Below are 26,795 nucleotides of genomic sequence, written 5' to 3'. Positions count from 1 at the left end.
CCTAACAAGACATGGTCTTCAGGAGCATACTCTAGCTGGCCCTGCTTGAGCAGGGGGCCTGCGTATAGATGATCTTAACAGATACATTTCAGCTGAAGCAATTCTGTGATTTTTCTGAAGGGCTTTTTGAGTGTCTCTTAATCTCTTCCTGCAGAGTAGGATTTCATGAAAAGATAATGACGAAGAAAAGGCAAGTGTGGCCTTCAGTTGTACTGCTTGTTTTGTGCCTTAAGAAACATTTTACAACTTTTCTACCCATAGTGTCTTTGTCTGTTGAAGGTAATTGCTTTATTTTTCTCCACAGGTTAGTAACAGTTCTGGAGAGACGTTGGGAGCAGACAGTGACTTGAGTAGCAATGCTGGTGATGGCCCGAGTGTGGAAAATGGTGGCAATTTAGCAGGATCCAGAGGCACTGTGTCAGACAGTGAAATTGAGACAAACTCTGCTACTAGCTCTATCTTTGTAAGGGCATTGCAGACTTCCCTTTTTTTTTTAATAAATCTTGTGCAGTAATATTTCAATGTGTGTGCGTGTATGGAAGAGGATCTCTCAGTTCTAAGGGTTAATCAGCAATGACATATATTAAAATATCAAAGATGTAATTTTGTCTGGATCCACAAACCTTTCTTCATTTCCTGTGCAATAAATGGTTTTTCAAGAGTAGTAGATTAATGTCTTGCACCACCTTAGAGACTCTAGTAATATTTAATATTATTTCAGTATTTCTCTCAACCAAATGGACATTTAATTACCTTCCAGAGGCAACGCAACATTGATGGGCATTGTTCATCCTTAACTAAAAGGAAAATTCCCTGTTTCTTAGGAGCAGCTGTTTCATAGAGGAAAGGAGTGATCCATTTCAGTTTTAGCAGCTGTTCTGTTTCTTTAGAATATTACTTTAGTCCTATTTGAAGTGTAATCATAACTTGTAAATATATTAGTTAGAAGATCTGTGTGTAGTAAAATCTGAATGATTTGTGAACACTTAATTTTGTAAAGTCCTTGATTATTGTGTGTAACCTCTAACATACATCTCACCAAGAAAATAATGATACACTTGATTTGGCTAAATCACGCTCTCAGCGGAATAAGAAAACAACTTGCAGTGCCTTGAGATTGGTCTCACTGTGTTCATTATTTTATAATCCTGATAAGATTGTAAAAGCCTTTACAGGGCTTCTACTTCTAATGTTAAGAAACAAACAAAACCATTGTGTTTCATGGCAGATTTCTACAAAAAGTATGAAAGTGATTTAACCATGTCTGCTTACTTAGTTGCAAGAGGATGTCCTCTCAGTTACTGAAGAGTCAGACTTTTTTTTTAACTTTTACTTTTCTGCATTTTTCTACTAAACTAGATAGAATAGAGCTAAACAGAAACAAAATAGAATTCTAAGAACCCTTGCAAGAGATTTAGAGCAAAGATGATGGGTTTATATGATGTGCAATGAATTCAAGCATCTCACCATAGTTTACCTGGGGGTAGAGAAATAAATGGGTCAGCTTTGTTGTCACAGTTCCTGCTGGCTGGTAATCCCAACTCTTCAGGCAAGATGATATGTAATCATCTGGTTAGTGTCATACCTTTATGAATGCATAAGCATGAATTACGGGGATTGACAGAAAAGGTTTAACAGTTCTTTCCTTTAGTCTGGGGCTTGCATTTTTTGTTTTGCCTCAGTTTTCCTTCAGGGAAGCACTGTGCCTCCTCTGTGTTTTGATTTCTCTATTTGTCTCTCTTTGATTTTTCTTTGTCTGACTCTGGACATTTAAGTGTATTACCCGGCTCTTTGAACAAAACAATCATTTGTGAACGTTTGTGGGAGAAGCTTTTTTGAAGTAGAGCTTGCAAACTGCATCTGTTAAACCCAACAGCATGAGAGAGAACCCTGCAGGATGCAGAGTTAAATTGTCAATACCTCTTGTATTATTTTCAGGCCAAGTCTCACAACCTGAAGCAGAGTGTGAAGGATAGCAAAGGGAGTACTCCAGGGAGAGGTCCAGAGGATGGGAACCAACGTGTCTATCTATATGAAGGACTTTTGGGTAAGCTACTTTCTTTTTGTGGAGAGGAAATCTTTTAGGCTGAAGTTCAGGTAAAATCATGTCTGGGACAGACTGGAATTTTCACTTTACCTGACACTGTTTTTAACCTCTAACTGTTGTCCATGCTGGTAGAATTGGAAGGCACATCAGACCATTCAGAGTAAAGCCAGGGTTTTGCTGGGGAGTTTGAATAAGTGTAAGGGGAGATTGGTGTGAGTGGTGTAGTTTGCATAAAATGAGGTCTGTCCAAGTCTCTTGCTCTTCTTGAATATGAATACTTTAAACAGTGTGAATAAGGGGAGAAGAAAGTTGGCTATGTATGGAAATCTAAAATATATCATTGATCTTGAAAAAAGATCATTCAGCTTAAGTCACTGAACAGCGGGCTGAACTCAGAATTAGGAGTACATTGTTTTTTTTGTATTTTGTCTGGACTTGATGTTAATCAAAAGGTCTCTCTTCCTGTGTTTTTCATCCTTCCCATTTACCATTCCTACCTGCTTGGGATGGTGCAGGTAGGGATAAAGGATCTGTCTGGGACCAGTTAGAGGATGCTGCAATGGAAACCTTCTCTCTGAGTAATAATCTTATTTTTCCACTTCTCTGTGTGTTTGCTGTGATCTGTGTCTGTGTGAGATGTTCCTGTCTCTTTGGGGCAGTGTTAACAGTTTATGGAAGCAGATACACTCCTTAAAGAATAGAGATGAGAGGTACTTTACTGTAAGGGTTTAAAAATATTATGCCATTAATTAGAATGAGAGATTTTTCTTTTACACTTTTCTTCAGTTGTGATCTTGCTTGTGGTTTACAAGTAACCTTTTTTTTTATTTTTTAATATAGTTACATTGTGTCTTGGCTTATGGTGTTTTCAAGGCGTGGGAATGAACAGGAATTAATTGTAAAGTATTATCTGACAGGAGTAAATAGAATAAATGCTCAAATTTTTTATACATTGCATAGGCAAAGAGCGTTCAACTTTGTGGGACCAGATGCAGTTCTGGGAAGATGCTTTTTTGGATGCTGTGATGTTAGAGAGAGAAGGAATGGGGATGGACCAAGGACCTCAGGAGATGATTGACAGGTAAATTCTTTAGTAGACCTTTTTCCTCTTCATTGTTTCACCTGGGGCTGAAATAGTAAAAATACTAGAAAAAAAAGTTATTTTAATTCTGCTTAACATGCTATTGTCACTTTGTAAACCTCGTTACTATACCTGACTATTCCAAAGTGACCCTCTTCTCTCCCTGCTGGCCAGTAGCTCCTGATACTGAAATACTTATCTTTAGTTACAACATATATATTTTTTAACTCTTGTGGTGAGATATTTCCAGAGAAATGGGTAATGTAAGCATAATCACAGTATGAACAGATGGAATAGACTAGATCAGTAGTAAAGCAAGAGATTTTTGTGGCAAGATGACTATATTCTGGAATAATACTGTGTTGACATAAAGTGAAAGAATTAAATGTTTCCAGAAATAGATTTTGAGCCTTCTCAAAATGCAGAGTATCTTTAAGGTGTTTTCAGAGCTTGTAGTTAAAACAAAAAACCCAGGAGGAAACCACTCTCTAGAAATAGCTGCATGGTTGCCTAAGGCTCAGCTGCATCTAAGATGTCAATCTTGACTAACTTCCTCTTCCTCCCCCCAGCTCTGTTAATAGCTGATCATTCTGTGCTCTTGTCTACCACCTGCAGCTGTACTGCCTCCATCCATGCTATCATGGAACATGAGATCTGGTAGCCAAAATAAGAACTAGTTTGGGGGGGTGCCTGTTTCAAAACTGTTTTTCCACAAACTGCCTACTTAACTGGAAAAAGAGAGTGCCTGGTGCACTTCCTTCATCAGCTTTCTCCTGCCTTGCAGCTGTGTTTAAGCTCTAATGCTGGATAGCTCTTGTGCTGAGTTATGTGTTCCTCTCCTGACAGTTGTAATTGTCACAGAGCTGTGACTGCAGAGAACAGGAGATGGATAAGCCCAGCAGACCACTAACAAATTTCCTACTGAGCAGATGTTATTTGCTTCAACTAGTTAATAATTAAGGGAAATGTTTAATTACTGATCACGGTGTTTTACTGGAAAATGCCCATTTGACTTAGTGTTTTTAGAGGTTTTATTTGCCATACACTTTACAAACAGTGCTGTGTCCTCTGCCAGTGCTTTAGTGAAGTGGATGAAGAATGCCTGTGAGTCTGCTTCAGATACAGCTCTTCTTACAGGTATCTTTCCCTGGGAGAGCATGATCGAAAGCGTTTGGAGGATGATGAAGATCGCTTGTTGGCTACGCTGCTGCATAATATGATCGCTTTTATGCTTATGATAAAGGTGACTTCTCATTCTTTTTAATAGATTGCTGCTCAGATTTAAGCAGTATATTTTGTTGATGTTGTCTTGAAACCATACATCTCAGTTCATGGAACTCAGAACAGTAGATAATAAGGACAGTTTCTGGTAGAAACTGCAAAGTTGGAAGCCTTTCTATTACTAGAGAGATGAATTTATTTAAGCTATCAAGGGAAGCATAATCCTTCAAACCCAATACCTTGGTATTTTAATGTATTTTCCTGTTTTGGATAACAGAGCCTAGTAGGTTTTGATTTTAAAATATATTGAAAGAAAAAAGCTTTTTTTCAAGCAGAAAGAACTGTTGCTGAAGGAAGAAAGCAGGTTGAGTTTGTTTTGTGTACTCCACAACATTAGGGTCATAATGCCAATGTGTTAAAAAACAGTGTCTGATCCAGCTTGAAATCAGCACTCAAACATGAGTGTACTGTCTTGAAGCCTTTAGTAACAATGGCTGGTATTCATAGTGGCCTTTTGAGATGACAACTGAGGCAGAAATATTTTGTTTCTGAGCTTCCCTGCAGCTCATCTTCAGGGGGAGCCTTTTGCTGTTTGGAGACTATCTGGGAGTGTTTTAAGACCCACAGCATAGTGACCAGGAAACATATGGTGAAAGAATGAGAATTCTGAAAGATACCATGTTATGATGAGGGCTCCACAGCTGCGTAAATTAAGTCTTTGCAGAGGAAAAGGTGGAGAAGCTGGTCTGGCCAATGGGACTCAGAAGTGGCAACATGGAGAATTGAGGCTTTTGATGTCAGTAGTTGGAAGTGGTGGGTAATGGAACTGCAGCTTGTGGCCATGGGTAGGCAGGAAATCTGTTGTGCACAGCATCACTTGCGCAGTAGCTGGAAAAAGTGGGATATGTGCAACTTGTTCCTGTACTGCCAAGTTAAAGAGGACCTAGCATGACTGAACTGGACATAAGTTGGTTTGCTTCTTAGCAATGGAAACCAGGATATGTTTGGGAGATTGGAGTTGCCTCCTGTGAATAGAGAAGGGTATGTAACTGTCTGTCTGTATATCTCCTTTCTAGGTGAACAAGAATGATATTAGGAAGAAGGTGCGTCGTCTAATGGGAAAATCACATATTGGATTGGTGCACAGCCAGCAAATAAATGATATTCTAGACAAACTTGCCAATCTGGTAAGTAAAACAGTGATGAGTGATATACCTGTGGGGTCTACAATGGAGGAAATAAATTCCCTGAAAAATCTTACATATATTCTCTGCAGCACTAATTTAAAAATATTAAAAATAATTAATTGGATTATTAAATGCTACTCTCCACAAGTATAGAATAAAGACTGTGATTGTATGACCTGTTTGTAATATTGTAATGTTACACAGTTGTCAGTCAGAGCTGCAGTACATTTGTATTATACATATGTATAAACACGACACTTAGGTACCACAGTTCTGTGCAACCCTAATGTTTTCTTAATAACTTGTTGGCAGGAGCCTTTATGATTACTAGACTGCAAGAAGTGTTTAATTTTCTTTTAGTTTCCAGGCCACTATAAGACTTGCAGCAATCAGTTTCTGTACAAAACTGTTTCCAGTGTTCATACAGAATAAACCTGATGTCCTGTAATGATCAATAAGAATGTAGGCTAAAGCTTCAGTTAATAAATCTAGCTAGCTTTTAACACAACCATCACCAGGGTGGACATAAGTTAGGCTCTTTTAAAGGAGTTTTTCCTAGCATTTCTACATTTGGAGCTTACTTTTGTGCACAGAAATGACACAAAATTATCATTAATTGGGAAAAATCAGACCAGTTTACTGCAATGATACCAGAACTCTGACACCTCACTATCCCATACTGAATATGGTACCACATGAATGTTGTTGTATGCTGTGGTAACTTTCATAGTCACACTTGTGAAAACTAAACTTTAATATTAGAGTATCTTGCTTAAGGCTTTGTCCAAAATTCTTTCCAGTCAGCTCATTAAATACTGTTAAAAATTCTTCTTTCTTTCATTTGTTGAGAATGCTTCTAGTGTCACTGAATGGATTTTTTTTCAAAGTTCATTAATGACTGCATGTGGGATTTTTCTAGAACGGACGGGAACTCCCTGTGAGACCCAGTGGCAGCCGCCACATAAAGAAGCAGACTTTTGTAGTACATGCTGGGACAGACACAACAGGAGACATCTTTTTCATGGAGGTAGAGACAAGTGTAATACTAATGCAGCTAGCAGCAGAAGAAATAAGAGGAATAACATTACAAATCTTATGTAATATTTTGTGCTCCCAGGTATGTGATGATTGTATTGTGCTGAGAAGCAACATTGGAACTGTGTATGAACGTTGGTGGTATGAGAAACTCATCAACATGACTTACTGTCCCAAAACAAAAGTGCTGTGCCTCTGGCGCAGGAATGGTCAGGAGACACAACTGAACAAGTTCTACACAAAGAAGGTATGTATCTTGTTTAATACACATAATACTGCAGGGATAACTGCACAGAAAAAAACCAAATCCTTTGTGTGTCATAGTCCATGTTTAATCAAAAAACAGCACTCTCTTTCCAGCTCTGGTTACTGAACTGCAATGGCTGTTTAGCAGCACCGACATCTGAAGCTGGCATTGTGCCATGTCATTTAACTTGAACACAGTCATACACCAGAAAGTAATTTAAGAAATTACATGTAGCTTTTTTGTTAGAAGAAGGAAAGCATCAGTATTACTAAATATTGTGCAAGGTTGCAGGCTTGTGAAGATAGTAAAAATATTACAGTAGATTTCGTGGGGAAAACCTAAATAAAATGATGCCCTAGGAGTTTATTGTATTATTTTTGATCTTAGAATCATAGAATGGCTTTGGTTGGAAGGGACCTTTAAGATCACCTACTTTCAAACCCCCACTGCCATGGGCAGGGACACCTTCCATTAGTCCTGCTGTCCATGTCACCGACAAAGGTGTTAAACAGCATGAGACCCAGTACTGACACCCAAGGAACGCCACTTGTCACTGGTTTCCACTTGGATGTTGAGCCATTGATCTCAACTCTTTTGAGTCAGTCCATTCATCAGATTTGTTCCTTTCTAGTATAGAGTAGCTCAGCCTTCTTTGTGTCCTGTATCTTGGGCTATGGATAGAAAATTTTCTTAAATGTAGCTCTAAGATTATGGCTTAATCTCAGAGTTGAAGGAAGATGAAGAGAAGAATATGCCATAAGGAAATTTATATGAATAATGTCAAGATAGGTATTTTGTGCATGACTTGCAATATTGATTGCTGGGAGTTGAAAAAAAGGGAGGGATCATTTTGGTGCCTTTTCTACAGTAAGAAACTGCATAGGCTTGGTTAGAATGTGCCAAGGCATGAACTCTTCACTAGCTTGTGTGGTGAAATGCTATTAGATAGTTTCTCTATCAACTTGTAAAACAAATATAAGTACCAACTAGTAATTGGGTGTGCTTGAACTTGAATAGGCTTTTGGTCATTGTGCACCACATGGGGCTTGTTCTTTTTGTAGAATCTTAGAATCTTGCTGTTCTTTTCCCTCCCTTAGTAATTTGGAGAAATAACATTGTATTACTCTTCTTGTATCTGTTAGTGTCGGGAACTGTACTACTGTGTAAAAGACAGTATGGAGCGAGCAGCAGCAAGGCAACAAAGCATTAAACCAGGTACAAGATTTTGCATGTTGGGAACATTTGTTGTTTAATCTGCAATCAGCAAATTTTTTTTATTAATAACTCCTTTGAACATAATCTCCTTTTACTTGGAAATCTTGGGGTAACTTTGTGCATCCATGTGCAACCAGCAGGCAGTTGTCTTTAGCTGGTCCTCTTTACCTCACTGTCAATACAGATACAACCAAAACACCCTGTATAAAGAAGAGTTGCATTTAAGGAGGATTAGCTGCCAGTGAAACAATAACTAAAAAAGATTTTGAAACATCAGCTTCACTTTCTCTTTATGGTTGGCTAACCATGGCTAATACTCCTGATTGAGACACAGAACTATGTTGTCCACTTTGTGTTGAGAATGGAGGTTAATAAATATGATTGGTTTGTGTTATTGAATCTACAATGATGAATCTGCAGCCTTCTGCAGATTTTTTTGCAGAAACTTTTTGAATATTGAAGTGCCTCATACTGGTGCAGATCAAAAGCTGCAGCTAAAAGAATTTTATATCAGTATTACTTCTCTAGTGTGGACATACATTAGTTTTGCATCATCATGTGGGACAGGATAGTATGATTACACTGGTAAATTTTTTCTTGGCAATTTTTTCTTTCTTTTCTCTGTTGAGTCAAAAAGCCCTAGAAAAGTGGATTTGCAATTTCGTAAGACTGAGTTCTTGGGAAGGCAATTTTCCGTTTTTCTTACTCCCCAGAGAGGAGCAGGGGCTCTATGTACTTGAGTAACAAACATGAAGGTGGCTTATTTTATATCTTCATAAGGTGGTTTTTTCTCCTTTGCTGGAGTCTGTTTGCAGGTTCAGGGTAACATCACTGTGGTTTTGTGTTTTCAAGTTTGATTTTTGTTGCAACTATTTCTTTTTTTTTCAAGGGGGTGGTAGGAATCTGGGGACTATGTTTTGAGGTACAGGCCTATTTTAGGTGTGTCTTAATACTGTATCTGAGTGATCTACATTTTTTACATATAACTGGCATCAGTTAATGTTAGCTGTTGGTGTTTAGAAGTGCTACAATTTTCTTCCTCCTACCAGTTTAATTCCTCCTACTGGTTTAGTCCAGTTTAATTTGAGAATGGGGAGGAAATACTGAACTTTCACTGAGGGAAGAGAAGGGAAGAGTATATTTGGAAGGTATTTTATGAATTGGGCAATAATGTAGTATTAAAAATGTGTTTGAGAAGTGTTTGAATTTTGTTAAAAGCTATTCCCCAGAACTCAGTGGTTCTGCAAAAAATGATGATTTTTCAAAAATCATTTTAAGTAAGCAGTTTTCAGCTGAACTGGATAATGCAAAAGAAACTAGATGAAAATGCCTAGATTGTTCACCTGTTAATATCCTCTATTAAATTATTATTTTAATCATGGTGACTTTTTTTTTAGTCTTAAGTACAGATACATAAGCAGCACAAAGGAGGCTTGTATTTGTGAGCTACATTGCATGGCATTGTTTTAAGCAATGTAGCTCACAAATACAAGCCTCCTTTGTGCTGCTTACGTATCTGTACTTAAGGCTATGCTCTCTATGGTATTATGTGATTGCAGCATCTTACTGTGCAGAAATGAAATGTGGCATTTAAAGCAAACAATACCCCAATATGAAGTACAGTCAATACAGGATGAACTGACATTGATGTTCCTTCATGTTACCAGAAGGAAATTTATTGCACTACTTAAAATTCTAGTGGTACTCAGAAAGCTGTCATTAGTGAGTGAACTCACTGAAATGCTCACTACTGTTCCTAGTAGTGTCCTTTTGATATGCACATCAATAGGAATTACGTTTTTACTATTTTTATTTCCCTTCCACATACCACGACTTGGCTGACTGCTTTCTGCACTCTCTCTCTCTCTCTCTCTGGATTTTTATTTTGGTTTGTTGTTTTTGTTTTGTTTTTGTTTTTCTTTATTAACACCACAGGCCCTGAGTTGGGTGGTGAGTTTCCTGTGCAGGATATGAAAACTGGTGAAGGAGGTCTTCTTCAGGTCACACTGGAAGGAATTAACCTGAAATTTATGCACAGTCAGGTATGAGGGAAATCTATGAGAAGACTGAGCATGATGCTTTTTGCAGCACGCCTGTGTAGGTGTTTCCTCTTCCCAGAGTATCAGTAAGGACAAGGGATAGCTTGATGTGGGTAATAAAACTTACATATATTTACACTCAAATACACAAGCATGTATCAATATATGTATATGTAAAACCACACTGAAATTAAATATCCTCAGGAAAACTATAATCTTTTAAAGAAATATGTTGATACATCTTTCAGCTTCTTGTTTCTTGTGGTCTGAATTGTCTAAGTACAAAAGAAATGTTAGCCTGTATTAAGGGACAGAAAAAGTGATCAATAATAATCTAAGCTGCTATAATGCATCACACCGTGAGGAAATCCTCATTGCATAAGTGGTCAGCCTTAAAGATACAGTGTTTGAATATTGCAGGTACAGAAGGCAACCTTCTGCATTATATTGAATCTATATTATTTTAAAATTTTAGAAATTATCTGTAGAAATTTGCATGAAAATAGAATAGGAAACTGGCTCTTGATGTATTTCACAAAAATAAGAAAAAAATACCGATTCCTTTTTCCTTCCAAATAGCAGATACTGTGGGCATAGAGGAAACACAAGTAGAATTGTCATTTCTTCCTTTCTCTGGATGTTGTTTCTGTTGCTTCCTTTGATCCTTGTTTTTTATTTTGCTTTATGTTTTTTTGTTTTGCATATATTAAATGCATGCTATGCTAGACAGTAGAATCAATTTTTAGGGGAGAAGGGAGAGTGTGTCTGTGTGTGTGTGTGAGAGAGAGAGAAAGAAAGAAAAGCTTCTGTCAGTTCTCTGTGGAGTGTTTTTTCCTTTCCTCCTGACTAGACTTTTCTCCCCACACAAGCTTTGTTTTTCTTTGAGGATACATCAGTGTAGATCCCACTGGAAGTGCACGTGCATCTCAAACACACATGCTCAGAATCTTTAATGCTTCTCCCAAGGTCACAGCAGCACCATGTGCCACTTTGAGTTCATATGTGCCAGTGTAAGGAGTGGAGAGTTGTGAACCTCCCTCAGTTTTCTTGCTGTCTATTACCAGGGCAGAACCTGGGTTATGTCTGTCCTGCTGTAGAATTCCAGACCTACTCTGTGATGGAACACTCTACTTGACTAAGTTACAGATTTTATCTTTTCATTGGGTGTGCTGAAATACAAAGAACTGTAAGAGGAAGTTACTGGTTGTACAGAATGAGTTTTCATAGTTCCTGAAAATGGCAGGTCTAAAGCCTTTGAAAATTAAACCCTGGTCTCAAAGCAACAGTTTGATATCCTTATAGATGGATATAATAGAAATTACTTTGTCCTAAGGTAAGGACACACAATAGGAATGTTCTGTTTTCTACTTCTCGCAGAAGTTGAAAAAGTTTTGCTCAAACTGCTCATCTCTATGGACATGACTCCATTTCATAAATGAAAAGGCAAACACATTCACATTTGCAGTGAGAACAGATGTATAAAAAGATAGCCACATCAGCAGCAGCATGGTCTCTGAAGTGCAGCAGGCATCTTCACAAGACAGAGACACTCAGTGTTAAGCACATAGTGAGCACACATGTATCTGTCCAAAAAAAACCCCCAAATTCAAGCCTTTTTTGTTTTTTTTCCTGAAAGACTGGAATGACATTCAGAAAGAAACTTTAGGGAGACCTTGTATTGATGGTTACTATGGGACTGTCTGGTGTACAATGGATACTGAGCTACTACCAGCACTCATAGAATACCAGCTTTATCATATCCTTCCTTAGAGAGAATGGTGTTCTAATTTGTTGTCTGTCATGAAGATTCCTATCTTTTTTCTGGAAAAGAGTCTGTGCAGGTCAGACCCAGGATGTTTGCCAGGACGTATACCTGAAGGATTATTCCTTCTCTTCATCACCTTTCCAATTAAGCTGTGGCCAGATGAGTTGCCATTACTTAAGATGGATATTGAAACAAGTACAGTTCTGGAAAATACACTGCATTTATTCAATATATTTAATTCTTGGTCTGCTAGATTATTTTGCCAGCTGACTGGGACATTCAGTACCATTTAGGGGATCTAAGATATATATCCATGTTTTCCTTCTCAAAGCAAAGTGTCTAGACAGATTCCAAAAGTGTGTCATTTGAGGGTTTCCTGTAGAATGGACAAGAAGCAGTTACATAAAGGACTCCTACTAGTTGCACCATGCAAAAAAAAAAAAAAATTTCCCTCCAGTTTTATAATCCTTGGAGCTAAGGATGTTGGCATTCTTGTTCTGACACTCATCAACCAGTCTGTTTTCTTAATAAAAGATCTGCTATTCTGGATGGTTTTTTCTTTCCAATTCTCATATACATTGTGTGAATTGCTCCGTAAGGCAGTTGATTTCAGAATATGTATATAAGCATCATTAAAACCAGGATCCTGCAGCTATTTTTCCATGTTGAAAATCGCATTTTCTCTTTCTGTTGAGTTTGGGTGGGGGTACTGACCAACAAAAACCTACAGGATCTCATCAGGCACAGCTTTCTCTTCCTCTTCCTCTCCTTACTTAACGTAAAGGCCCTGTTCTTGGCTATCTTTTCAAGTATTCTTTTCGGTATTGTGGCTTACTAGTATAAGGGATTTCTGTTGCTCTGCTTGATTGGACATCACAGAATTGATATAGAACATAGGAAGAGGGGTTTCCACTTTTTAAAAGAAAAATATAAATGGCACCTGCCTGAGAAGACTGGACATACTGCTTCAGTGTGAAGCTTGCTGTTAGGGAACTGTTTTCGAAGGCTCTTGATTTGCAGTGTGTGTACTTTCTTACCATCTTGTGAATTCCTTAGGAAGTGTCTCAGATGGATGGTGGGACAACCTTTTACTGACGTGTGAGAGTTGTCTTTAGTGTTCACAAATTGTCTCACCACGCTGCAGCAAATATAAGTTGAAGAATAAAAATTGTTGAAGTCTGTCTGTGCCTAGCAGGTCAGAGGATGTTCTTTAGGATAGGGAGGAATCAAGTGTACCTGTGGTATTGGCAGATAATTCTGAGTTCACATCTACAAACTCTGTTGTAATACTGGGACTCAGTAGCCTGTGCCCGTTATGAATTCATCTGTGTCAAAAATAGATGGAAGCTTAATAAGATGCATAAGGCACATGCCCATCTACAGTAGGATCCACACTGAATGCTCTGTCTTGAGGAACTACAGTTTCCCTAGGGTAAGTAACTGCTATTTCCTTTATGCGTGTTTTCTGATGGAGTGAGAGGAGAGCATCTCTGTCCCTTAAACAATAGAGCAAGAAGTTGCCCTTTAACTCGTATCTTCTGAAAATGGATTGTAATTGTGACAAACTTGATAAATTCTCATCTTGCTCATAGCTCTTGTGGAAATGCAGCACTCCATAATATTAACTCAGATCTTGAGCACCTGGGGCAGTCAATTCTCTTACGCAGTTTGACTCTTCCCAAATAAAACGGCCAGTGAGCCTTTCTGCTGAGTTTCTGAATTTTTGTACTTCAGACTACTAGCAAAAACTTTTCACAGAAAAGATTGCAGAAAAACAGAACCAAGTGCAGTACAGAAAGTATTCTGTTACTGACTTGTTTATTCTGTAAGTATACCTCAAAAAATAAAATGGTTTTGACCAAGTAAACTGATATAGAACATGAATGAAAACAGACAAACAAAAAAAAAGATGGAATTAAGTCTCTTTTCCCTTGAGTGCTTGAATATAAGCAGAAAGCAAGATCTTTGGTTAAGTAAGTGGAAGTTTTGGTTTTTTATGTTGAACAAAGATATCTCAGGTCTGTTGGTTAGTTCTCTGCCAGTAAAAATAATAATAAAATTCCTTTGACTTGAAAATCAACGTCTTATCTCAGATGTATGGTGTGTTTACTGATCTCTCTTGATACAGATAAGTCTCTTAAAAAAAACCCCACAACAATTTCTAATGTTGACATCCTTTGTCTTTCATGCGTAGCATATAATGCATGACTACATTGATGTTGCTAACATGGGATTCAAGAGGAGTTGCAGAGTTTTCCTTTCCCTTCCTTCCGAGACAGTGAAATTTCTCCAGTACCATTTTAAAAAAAGATCCTGAGGTCATGGTGTCATAAATGTGTAGGCACTCAAAGTATCAAACCACACTATCGTAATACAGTTTTACAAGGAGGACCTCTCTAAGGTGTTTGACATAGACTCTCTGAATATTAGGGCAATGTTACTCTTTGTATTTCTCTTGCCTTGAAAAGCAAGTCTACTAGAAACTGGAATATGGATTAGATTCCTTATAGCACTTGCTACAGCTTCTTATGTCTGTGTACTGACTTTGACCCTTCTGGAGATGTGCACATAAGAAGGAGCTGTTTTGTATCTTCAAACAGATTGGATATTAAACAAACTCGTTATGCAAAGAGAATTACTCATTCATGAAATCTTGGCATCTACATTCTGGACTGAAAAACCTCATCATGTAGTTCAACTGCTTTTTGTCTTTTGGGGTTCATGTATGTAAAACATGAGTTTAAGGCAGGTTTGTTTTCTAAATGACTTGCTCAGCTGGCAGAGCCGTATGTGAAGTGAGCAAACCATAGAGAAGAGTTCAAACTCTCCTATCCTGCTTAAAGCAGAAAACTGGTACTGACTGTTAAAAGGCGATGGTTCCAAGAGTAACTCTGAAGATTGTATGTGATAAACTCTAGTAAAGTCTTACATGGCAGAACTGTCAGGGAGAAGAAAGGTTAGTGGTTCCTCATTGGATTCAGTTTGACTACTGGATAGGTTAGGAGGATCAGTATCAGGGTGGGAAGTATAGTGCCCCTTACCTGCCCTCTGTGCTGGAGGAGGATGCATGGAGGGGCAGAAACTACCTGGGATGGATCAGAGGCTACAAACAGTGCCAAATTTGGGAGCCAGCTTTATTCTCGTCCCCCTCTTTTGCTGTATTTCAGGTGTGTTGGTATTCTTTTTGCAATAACTCATTTGAGTGCCTGAAGGGGTAGCAATGTTGGATATGTCAGAGTTACTAACTCCTTCGTTTCTCTTCCATGCTTTCTCCTCCTGCAAGGAGCGGAAGGTACTTCATCTTCTGCTGTCTTCGCTTCTTAGCACTTTTAAGTTTTTTGTTGATTTCTAGCATTGTGGCAAGTTTGTCTTCTGAATATTTATTTCACCCTTTATTATATATTAAACTGTAAATGAACTGGTAGTGTATGCTATAAAACTTCAGGTTGTATCTGTTGTGATGATGTTTTTGTTTAATTTTGATTTTTGGTTTAAAAAAAACCCCAAACTAATTTTATGTTACTTTTCCTCCTGTTTTTGTAGGTTTTCATAGAGCTGAATCACATTAAAAAGTGCAATACTGTGCGAGGAGTCTTTGTCCTGGAGGAATTTGGTAATTACATTATTTTGATATTAGGTCTGTACTCACATGGCAGTAACTCAAATTTCCAGTCTTCAGATTCAGAGTTGCACTGCAATTTCGAAGATGGGAGAGAATGTAGATTGCATATAAGAAGTTGCCTGAGAGATGGGTGACTTTACATAAAAATTTGCACATTAATTTTTATCATGTTAAGATTTGTTACCTAGGTGCTTTTTGTTATCAGACAGAGAAAATTTCCTGAGTCTTCTGAAACAAACAAAAACCAGACGTGGATGTGTGTATAAATTTTCTGTGGTATGTTCCTTTTTCATCTGAGAAACCACATTTTTTTAGGGAGGTTTTAAAGTTGATCTTTATCAACACACCATGCTTTCATTAAAAAGAATTACTGTTAATTGCAAAGCTTTCTTTTTGGTCTAGGTGTATTTTAAATTTTGTTGAATGGAGCAGAGGCTGTTTTGTCAGGTTGTACTTTATTTATCCTGTGATTTTTGTTTAAGAGCGTGAGTGGAAAAGTAAAGGTTAAAGAGAACAGAGAGTTTGTGCTATTTTGGTCAGTTACTGCTGTTGCATATCTGCCTACACCGGAGTCTGGGCAAACTTCAGGTTCCTCTTCAGTGTTAGTGTCAGTCACAATATTTTTAACTAGGGTCTGAAAAAAATGAGTGACTTCAGATGCAGCTCTCTGCAAGGGTGATCCACATAACTTCTCTTGAAACCCAGATTTATTCTTCCAGCCATCTTTGAGACATTTGTTTGGATCTTAGGAGTATGTATGAAACATATAAAAGGAAGTTAAAATTGACAACATGCCATAGTATATCATCAGCATACATACTTTGGCCATTAAGCAAAATCTGAATCAGCAGCTCCCATTACCAAGACTGTCATTGTTCTTTGGTACTGTGGATAGAATGTTCTGGCTGAGGGATTCTTCCGTAAATTATAGAAGACCATTAATATGAGATTTCTGAAATTAATGTCTTTGTCCATGACAGTGTATTGTCTCCTCTGGGTGACACAAAGTTCTAAGTGATAAAACCCTTCTGACTGTTGCAGTTTTCTTGTTGTCTACCATAAATCTCACAGGTGTTTCAGATTTGAAGGTGTGAGCAATTTTTTCCCAATTTTTTGAAAATGTTGTTCGTAGTTCAAATGATCAGATATGTATATTTAAACCAGGAAAATTTTCTAATAGTTTAGATGTTCATAAGTTCTGTTCAATTTATGTTCCTTTGATACCATGTTTTCACGCTGATGGGCGTGATTTATTTTACTACTTGCAGAAATTTCTTAAGTCAGTAAAAGATTATTGATGGGTTTACAAAGACGAGAATTCAGAAGTCATAAAATCAGCTTAAAGAATGGCTTCAGCTTCTGAAATCTTTAACTGAGAAGAAATTACTTGGATCAGGAATTAATTTTGGATCTTTTTTTTAAGTTTTCGTGCAAAGTACTTCTTTTAATAGTTTGTTTACATTGCATAAGAAGAAAGACAGTGTTTGATTTGGTTATTTCTAGTTAATTTGGTCACTCTGTAACACAGCATTTAGCCCCTAAGTAATGTCTGTAATAAATGTAAGAAAAAGTACTTCTTTTTTTTACAAAATACTTCATAATCAAGGGCCTATTGCAAAAGCTAGAATTGTCATATGGAACTTATAAAAGGGTAATTTTAAGATGTAATTAAAAATAAACTGGGAGTTGAAATCTACAAGCAAAAACTGAGAAATTAAACCACTTGAGTTAAAAATATCCTCTCTCATAAAATAGAGGTCACAGACAAGAACCAGTTTAGATGTACCAAATGAGATTGACAATTTGTCCATCCAGCTAATACAGAGAAAGAAAAAAGAAAGGAGGATGTTGCAGGAGGATGAGCTAACTTTTCTTCTTATGCAGAGATTAGAGTCTAGCTCAGAGCTGTTTTTTTGAATTGTAAAGGTGAGAAGATCTGACAATCTGTCCTGTTTAAGATAAATTAACATGTTTGGTAGTAGTAGACTAAAGGCATTCAGCAAAAACTTGCTTGGACTTCTTAAGAATGAAGTTATTTAGCCGTGTTAAACATTGTGAACCTTGCCATCAGATTTATTATAGTAGGAGCATACTGAAGTAGTAGATGCTTTTAGAAAGGTACTGTCTGGTAAGTGTGCATACTCCAGTCTGATGGAAAATACTTCAGTGCAAGATTTTGCTTTTACCAAGCATGAGTGCTCCAAATTAGTGATAGCACAGCAGGAAAATGCTTGTTTGTGTTAATGCTGGGTTTAGATGGCAGCATCACAGTCGGACTTTGTGGTTTCAGAGCAGGATGCAAGCAGAAGTTCAGGAATTGTGTCCCACAAATGAAAGTGTAAATTTAAGTAAGTGAGGAAATGTAAGGTTCTTCCCTCTGGAATTTGAGTTACTGCTGTGTACATGTGCTTTACTTTCTTGTGGCCCCTTCACCGCTGCTGCTATGAAAACCTTCATTCTCCAGCAGGTAAAGTGATGTCGCCTAAACTCATTTTGTGGTAGCACCTTATTTTTGTTTACAGGTCCAAAAGCTGCAGGATGGTGCTTAATAATTTACTCCCTTCATCCACTCAGTTCAAGAGCATCAGGAATAACTTTTAATGTTAGAAGAAAAGTGCTAATATCTCAGTTTGAGGCTTGAATCTTTGAAGGCTTGGGTCTTTTCTTTGGTTTTTTTTTCTTGTTGTGGTGGGGGTGGGGTTTTTTTTGCTTTTTTTTTCTTTTTAATTTTTTTTTTTTTTTTTTTTTTTTTTTTTTTTTTTTTTTTTGGTGGGAAGGCAATTTCTTTCTTCCTTTCTTCTTTTTTCTTTGTATTCTGCAGTGGTAGTGTTTTGACTTCTGTGTGTGTAAATGCAAACCCACTCTTCTTAATCTTCCTAACTCAGTCCTCTCAGGAGAATTTTCTGCATTTGAAGGACTGTGAAGGAGTATTTTAAGTAAAGACAAGGCAACTTACTGTGAAGTGGAGAGACAGTACCTTCTTGCCTAGCTGCTCTCCTGTTCCCTTTCTTCCTATTCTCAGTTATGATACAGGACTTTACAGCTTCCCTTCTCTCCTTCCCTCATGGCACAAGGTCCTTACAGCTTTCCCTTCCTGCTTTTTGAAGAGTATATGAACAGTTGTATGTTATCCAGTGGGCAGTGAGACTTACACAGCTGTAAAAGTCCTACCCTATTTGGCTGTGCACCAGCCTCACTCCCCCACCTTTATCCCCTGGTGACATGGAGTTAATTTGGAACATCTGGTGCCAACGGGTAAGGTAGCTTGGATGTGCACCTCCTTATCTCCCCAGCTTTAGTCTCTGGTATCACTGGGGCAGTGCAGCCTGGGTGTGCACTTCCCTTGTTTCTCAGCCCTTAATGCAACTGCCAACTCCAAGGAGAGTGAGTTGAAAAATAAAACAAAAATATAACATTACTTTTTACCATCAGATTCTGTACTTCTCAATAGATTTTTTTCAAGAATGACAATACCATGACCTACAAGAATTAGTAGGTACTGGTTTACATTTTGAGAACTTTCTCAAACCCAGTCTGCACTGCCTACTCTTGGCCCCTTAAGAGTGTGATCCGTCTCCCTCTCCAGCGTTTAGCTGTGTCATATCATAGTTGAAGAGATGACATCTGCATGGATAGGTTTTGTTGTGGACTTTTCCTGGTTCTTCATACTGAACTCATCTGCCTCTGTTTCTTTTCTTGTCACTAGTACTATGTGTAATAAAACATTTATCCTACCTCTATGAACTTGGAATGATTTGGTTTTGCATAATTTCTGTACTGCTGCTTCTAAATTCTTTTGTTGTGACACAGAAATTTCATGGCAAATTCCAGCTCTTCTGGAATGGAAGTATTCAGAGCTGGTCATGGTATTCCCCTGATCTTAACATTTTAAATTTGCCAGTTGTATGTTCTAGTGTGGTCTTTGTTTCCTTCTGGTGATTCCCCATGGTATCTGTTCACAACATTTGCAGACCAAGTACGGGCCAAAGGCGCAGCTCAGATGCACTGCACACAAATGGGATGGTTACAGTTTGCTTTTTTATGCATTCCACAATGAGAATAAAAGACAAATTTCCTTTAGCTATATGCCAGTTTTCTTTCTATCAGTTTGAGGCAGTGCAAGGGAACAAGGTCAGATTTTCTGGATAAGAGATTTTTTTCATCAGTGCCCTAATCCTCTTTTTATATAAAGATTTTCATAAACCAATCAGCCTGATATTTTAGGAATGTGTGTCACTGAACTCAGCATTTTATTTTAAGGCAAATCATTCAAAAACTATTAATGTTTTCAGTGTCAAATAAATACCATCACACACATCCTATACAGGAGAAAGAATATCTTGAGAAACTTAAAATAGAGCTGGAAAACAGTCTTCCAGTTAAGAAAATTTTCTCCCTCAGCTCCTATTTTTTTTCCCCTGGATTTCACTAGCTTACTATACAGTGTCCAACAGTTCTTTTGAGATCTGTTATTCAGCAGAGAAGGATTCAAACATCTCAAGGGTAAAATCTTTGGGACTCATACAGTGACAAATTCCTCCGGAATTTTTGGGTTATGTTTTATTGTAGTAGACATTAGGCATATTTTGTCATTAAACGTATTTTTTCATTATTTTTACTGTCCAGCAGGAATATGAGAAAAGCCAGAGTCTCTAAGAACCATCAAATATCTGCTGTGCCAAACAGAGGCAGTGAAAATTTTTGCCAGCTTGAGTAATTTATTATGACATTACCAGTATCTTCCAAGGATATATATAATGTAAATGAAAAGAAGTAAAAGTATGTAGAAGTGAGGGATAGTGAGGTGCCCTGTACCTGCACCTGCTGTCTGTCTGCATCCCTTCCCTTTCCCATGGGAACGTTGTGCTATTTCTTTCCCATTTGCCTCTCGTTTTTTGAACTTTTTGTTTTGTCTCTTGCCCGTCCGGTTTTAGTTCCTGAAACTAAAGAAGTGGTGAGCCACAAGTACAAGACGCCAATGGTGAGTCAACTGTGATGCCTCTGGTGGTTCTCTAGAGGATGTATCTTTAAAATTTCATGTGGAGAAAAGAATTACATTGAGACTGAAGGATTTGCAGTGAAACACCAGCTGCTCTTCATGATGTTTTCATTTGGGGGAGACAACAAGACTCAGTGATTGTTGTATCTATGAAATTAGAGGAACTCCCCCGTAGTGCAGAAAGCACTGTCTCCTTTTTTAAGACAGATAAAGATGCAAGGTAGCCAATTTGGCATTGAACTTTAACACAGTAAGAACTGGTGAAACTGTTAATTTTAAGACAGTGCGGAACACAGTCCTTAATCCATAGAACCGATGGAAAGGGAAACTACTTCCTAGGAATGATTGTTAACAGTTTACGAAAAATTCCCATTCCCTCAGGAGCAATGAGTTGTGAGAGAACAGTGAAAGTACTGATTCTTGCTGTATAGATGGGTTCTTGTTGTGGTTTAATGTTCAGTTTTTATAACATTTTTGTGAACAGCAGCAGTTGATAATGATACTTAGCACTTTCATACATGATCAGGCTTATGTGCATTTATGAGGAAGAAATAGAAACCAATGATTATCATCAGAACTGAAATTTCTTCACTTTATGTCTGAAGCGTAGTGTGCACATTTGGTGATTTCATGGAAACTCAGTCCTTCAAGAGAAGAGAGAGCAGAATTATTTGAAGAAGCTGGAAATGTTTTAGAGCTAAATGCTTTAGAATTTATGTAGTTTAAGAAGTAAATAGCTGTATCTGTTAGTAAGAGAAGCCAGTTTAATGGAAAAAAAATATTTTATGGACGTGTTTTAGCTTGTACTGTAATACAGCAAAACATGTTGTTATGCTTACTACCTTTACAAAAATTTTAAATGTTAGTTTACAGGATAAGAATTAGCTGTTAGTTTACAGGACAGAATAGCTGTTAATAGAACTATTATATTAATTAAGTCTAAGTCTTACCTTCACTGAATTGTGCTGCCAGTCACATGGTAAAAGAGGATTTTTGGTTAAATAATAGCACAGTAATCAGTTAAATAATTGTAAAACTTGGTAGTGCTATGTGAAACCCTGTCTTTAGTTAACTCATTCAACCCCTTCCAGAAAATGTCTTGTAATTTCATACAACAGACCAAAAGCAAATATGCAGAATGGTTCTTCTAACGCCAGCTGGCTAACTTCCTATCTTAGCATAGAAAAATTCTATTCTTAAAAATTATTAAATCATACTGTTAAGCAACTAATGCTTTTATCCCAAAGGAAATTTTTAGTTTCTCATATGGCTCTTCTCTATCCATCTTAGAAAGGTGGTAGGGGACACATTTTCCTGATTCTGTTTCTAGCCAGAGTAGTTGTCCCATGAAGGAAGACATGCAGGAAAATACAAATGTACAGTCGATTTTGTAAAACACTTAATCTGAATTTCAGTATCTCTTTTTCTAAATTCTTGTAGGCTCATGAGATCTGCTACTCCGTGCTGTGTCTCTTCTCTTATGTGGCTGCAATTCGTGGAAAAGAGGCAGAAAACAAAAGCAAACCACCTCGACCAGTTTCCAGTTGATCATGATATTTGGAGATATCTACCCTTTGGCACACTGATATGCAGTACTCCCAGTTTTACTGCAGTTACTGGAGCTCACTTTCTGTCTTTTATGAGAACGTGACTATTTATGTATGACCCTGCAAGTCTTTCCCCATAGAAAAACCTAAGCCTTCCCTGTTCAGTCTCCTTCTGAATTCATCCTTAATGGAGTTTTAAAATGAGCTTTTAATCAGATGGTTTTGAGCATCTGCATCTAGCTTTGAGTGACTTACTCTGGACATTCCTTTGGAATTCCTTTTTGTTAAGATGACTACCAGCTTGAGTTCGGTTGTTTTCTGTTCTAGTGATACTTGTTACAATTTAATCACTTTACAACTGCAGGCTTCTGCTTTCAGATTCTCTGGTATGTGCACAGTGGAAGCAGTCTGGTCCTGTATGTTGTTTCAATGTTGTGTTTTTGTTGTTTTCCTTCTGTGTTGTTTATTTTTAATTACCAACACGGAGTTCTTGTCACATAGTTCTACAGTCCCTTTTGGTAGAGATGAACAATTTAGCTGTCATAGTCTAAAAGTATCATGTGACAGTTGAAGTTTGGTTATTTAATTGGTCCATCTATGGAGATGACTCCTTCCCAAGTGGGAAAAGAAGTGGAGAGAGAAACTTTGAAGGTAGTATAGTGTGAAAAACCTCAACACTTCATGGGTTGTGTGGATTTTCAAATGGGAGTTTAGGTAGTGTTTGTAGCTACCCCAGCAGTAGTTAACAGATGCAAATAAGCACTCTCTACAGCAGTGAATCACAGGGATTAGAAAATGAATAAGGCAGTATAAAACTTGGAAACATTATTGGCAGAAGCACAGTACAGAAATCTGCAGAACATGTTCAGAAGCCCAGAGGATTTTGCTGTCTCCAAATTTTTTAAGCTATTGCTTTTTATTTTTTTTTCAATTTGTACCTGTATATGAAGGGATCCTGAAAATACTGTGTTCATGTATAATGAAACTCACATAGTTAAAACTATCCATCACATTCCTTATTTTAAATAGGCTGGATATGAATGGGTTTTTTTGCATCCTATTTTCATTCTTGAACTGTAGTGCACTTGTCTGGAAAGCTCTTGCGATGCTGGAAGGTGAGACTGTCTAGAGAAAATAATGTTACATGTAAAATACCAGGAGAAATTGCTCTGATACAAACTGATGTATTGTATGTTTTGACATAGAATTCTGACTAAATGCACCCAGGAGTAACCCTGTTTTGGCTTGGTCAGGGTATCTACCATTTTAAATGGAATATACTAGTATGGGTGAGGATGATGTAAATATTACAGTATCACATCTATTTATAGAAACTGTACAGCTCTCTGAAAGTGAAAATAAAATGTCATTCAACCAGCAACTAGTTTTCATCCTCCTGTGCTTTTCTATTATGTGTTATTGTAAAACAAATGTAATTACATACAGAATACATCATGCACGTACATGAAATAGGGGAAGAGAGAAGACTCTAAATTCACAATCTAAATTTCTTTCGACATAAGCAGTTTTAAATAATTTGGGGTTTTTTTTCCTTCTAACACAACATCTGTGTCATTTGTCTTTAAAACAAAAGGGTTCAAAAAGCATGAACAGGGAGAACAGACACATCTGAAATATGGAAAATTTTTTTGCATGCTTGCAAGTAGAAGTGGCATGTAAAGGATTTTTCATCCTTTTGTGGCATAAAAGCAAAACTGAAATTGGCAAATAATGAAATTAGCCTGGTTTGAATTATTTTTCTTTCCTTAATCTTCTGAGACCATAAATTTTCTTATAGCAATATCTGAATTTTTAGCAGTTGCAGTTTTCTGCATACTACTGTATTTCAAGTACAGTTACGACTGAAAGGACTTTGGTCTACAATAAAGGTTCAATTCATGCAGTGCTGTGTCCCACTCAGGTAGACAATTTGAAGTGTTATTATGTTAGTAGGCCTGTTAACATAATCAAACAAAATTATAGGGAGAAGATTGTTAAATGCACAACATCATTTACTATGTACAGCTCCTTTTTAAGTTACATAAGCTGCTATTTGTTTTAGGCTGATGAGAAACTTCATTGCAGAATAAGACTTTTAAAGGACCTGATAATAACAATGGCCCTCTGTCCCTTTTGATGGAATTTGTTTTGAAGAACAAGTGTGGCTAAATATAGTGCTTGCTGTTCCATGGCTGGGATGAATTAGTAACAAGCTCAGCAACTGCATTGACACTGGGCTTCTGCTCTTTAGGTGAGAGCAACTGACTTGGCTTCAAAATTGAAGACATTTTTAAAGTATATAAAATCTTTCTCATACTTGATATTGGGGGTGTAGCATATTCATCTGAGCCCAAGGTATGCTGTGCAGGGTTTCCACCACTAAATGCTGAGTACTGCTCTCTGGATAACAAATGCAAATGCAAGTTGGATTTCAAATTGGTACAAAAGCGTAAGTCTTTTGGAATACAGTCTTCCATCCTTTCCACTCCATCATTCCAAAGCACTAAGAGGTAGATAAACTTTATTTTGGAGGAAAGAAATAGTTGCAGTGATTTGCAAATGTTTTTAGTTATGTCCCACTCATTTTGATATTTAGGTAACAGTTCCTTGGCAACAGTTAAGAACTTAGAGGCCTCTAAAACTTCCAGAACCAAATGGAAAGCTAACTGAGACTAATTGGTAACTATAAATAGTGCTAGAAGTTTTTTAACAGAGAAAGAATAATTCCTGCGTTTTTACCACTAGGAGGAGCCTGTGTCTTAGTTTTTGATTGCAAAATTGCAACCTTTTTGTTTTAACTCTTGTGTTATTTCTAAGGCACTTACACAAATGTGACCGAGAACATAAACTTGCCTTATAACTTCCTTATGGCTGAACAGGTTTCTTTTTCTGCTTGTTTGTGGAAGTTGGTTTTCAAAATGATGACTTTAAGTGTTCTCTGCAAATACTGGAATTCGTGAGTAGTCTTCCTGGCAGTTTTCAAAGTGGAACCTAAGTTACTAATTTATCTCTATTTTGGTTATCAGATCTTCATTGTGATGTTCCAAAAATGCCCTTGTTTTATTTGTGAATGCAGTGTCCACTTCTAATATGAGTGGGTCCACATTTTAAAGGTTATAAGTTTAAGCATCAGTGAGTGTCACAACACTGGTACTTACTAAGTCATATTTGTTAAAGATACATCTGAAAAAAGCTTTTTGAAGGTCTGTTGAAGGAAAGAGTTCATTACTTTAAGAAAATTGTTGTACAAATTTCCTACACCCTGATTCCTAACTTCAGATAACCCCTACCCTCCTATTTTAACACTTTCAGGATAGCAGAGTAAGATGAAATATTCATCTGGGTATTTAAAAGCTGAATTGCTAGTAAATATAAGTCATTAAGAACTGTAATTCCAACTAAAGTTCTAGCTTAGTAATCAAAGTGGATGGGAAAATTGGCTGTGATTATAAGCCTTAGGAATCTTTATGTTGCAAAAATATTGAAGGTATTTCTAGAATGATGCTGCTTATGCCAGAAGAGGGCTTTTGGCTCACAGAGTGTGTTTCTAATAAGGATGCAGTTGTCTGCAATGGGAAGAAATCAGCTGCTTGCCCCAGTGTCAGGCATAGGCTCCTGTTACCACTGAATTCAGAATTGGGCAGAAAATAGAAGCCAAGCTTCTCACCAAGAGCAGTATTTACATCCCGGTTCCCCTTGATTGCCAGAGGGATGAAAGTCAGATGATGTTGCCTCTGAGGCAAGATCTTCTGGGAGAGAAATGGTTTCTGCTTGACTCTGTGTCCAGTGGTATTTACAAACTCCAAGTCATTGCTCTTAGACAAGGCATGTGTTCATGAAATGAAACATCTCTGAGCTCCAGAAGTGGGAATTGGGACCGAGAAGCACCAGCTTTGTGTAAAGCACCTTGCCATACAAAAGGCAGTGCCAAAAAGCTGCTTGCTGTTCCAGAAGTCACAATTCAGCCAGAGGCATCTGCTTGTCACAAGGGCAGGACATTCCCAGGCAGCTGAGTGGTGATTTTGCCAGTGCTGATGGTTAAGGCTTCGGACAGCGCCCTAACCTGTGATGCCCTTGGGAGATGTTCAGTGTGAGCAACAGCTTTGAGATTCCACAGCCATTCCCAGTGTGGCTGTTTCACTAAAATAGTAGAAATGTGATGAAGTTTGAAGTAATAGTGGGTATGGGACCCCTCCTTCCAGCACTGTGTCTGAAGGTTTAAATTGATGTTGGTGACAAGGGAGGTTTGAGTGCAGTTGAGTACATGCCAGGTTTAGAGAGGACCTCTTTCAGCAGGTACTGTACTCAGATATGGTAAAAATGAGCTCAGTGTTTATACCAAGGTTAGTAAAATCCTAAGTTAACTTTCTGTTTACAGGTGTACAGTGTTTTGAAACTTCTGCACCATAGTTATTCTAGCATTGATTGATTTTGTTTTAAAGCCTCAGTCCAACAAAGAAACGTATATATGTCAGCCAAGGGCAAGCAGTCCTGCTTCTATTTGCAACAGTTACTATAGTGATAAACGTGGTTTAGGAACCTACATAGAAATAGAAATCTTCATCTCCCAAAGTAGCTCTATATAAAAAGGAACAAACAGTGGCAGGAAAAACACCAGTAAAACTCTAAATAGTTTCTTCCTTCGAGTATATGAAAACTCTGGTTCTGTATTTTCATTCTTTCCACTCATTTTTGCCTTTTCAGTTTCTCTTATTAACCCCAGTGATTACCAGTCTATCCATAGGGCTCCGGCTCTCAAAGCACTCTCCTCTTTTACAAGTTGCCCTGCT

General features: G+C 37.6%; 1 protein-coding gene across 5 annotated transcripts in view; it reads left to right on the top strand.

The window, feature by feature from the left end:
- Nucleotides 1–23,254, top strand: part of MADD (MAP kinase activating death domain) — a 72,222-nt gene extending 48,968 nt beyond the window's left edge. For 3 of the 5 annotated variants that reach the window (XM_082283496.1, XM_082283500.1, XM_082283499.1), the window contains 13 exons: nt 305–463; nt 1,939–2,047; nt 2,563–2,625; nt 3,008–3,128; nt 4,266–4,371; nt 5,426–5,536; nt 6,456–6,563; nt 6,654–6,818; nt 7,961–8,033; nt 9,969–10,075; nt 15,381–15,450; nt 20,394–20,440; nt 21,899–23,254. In XM_082283496.1, coding sequence (XP_082139622.1) covers nt 305–463; nt 1,939–2,047; nt 2,563–2,625; nt 3,008–3,128; nt 4,266–4,371; nt 5,426–5,536; nt 6,456–6,563; nt 6,654–6,818; nt 7,961–8,033; nt 9,969–10,075; nt 15,381–15,450; nt 20,394–20,440; nt 21,899–22,006 — 1,347 coding nt within the window. In that variant the 3' untranslated portion in view covers nt 22,007–23,254. The remainder of the gene's footprint in view (nt 1–304; nt 464–1,938; nt 2,048–2,562; nt 2,626–3,007; nt 3,129–4,265; nt 4,372–5,425; nt 5,537–6,455; nt 6,564–6,653; nt 6,819–7,960; nt 8,034–9,968; nt 10,076–15,380; nt 15,451–20,393; nt 20,441–21,898) is intronic. The other 2 variants (XM_082283498.1, XM_082283497.1) reach the window with 1 other exon arrangement.
- The last annotated feature ends 3,541 nt before the right edge of the window (nt 23,255–26,795 follow it).

The sequence above is a fragment of the Coloeus monedula genome (assembly GCF_965178545.1).
Source record: "Coloeus monedula genome assembly, chromosome: 6".
NCBI lineage: Eukaryota > Metazoa > Chordata > Aves > Passeriformes > Corvidae > Coloeus > Coloeus monedula.
The sequence above is the reverse complement of the archived record's forward strand: the minus strand, read 5'-3'. Positions and strand labels throughout refer to the sequence as shown.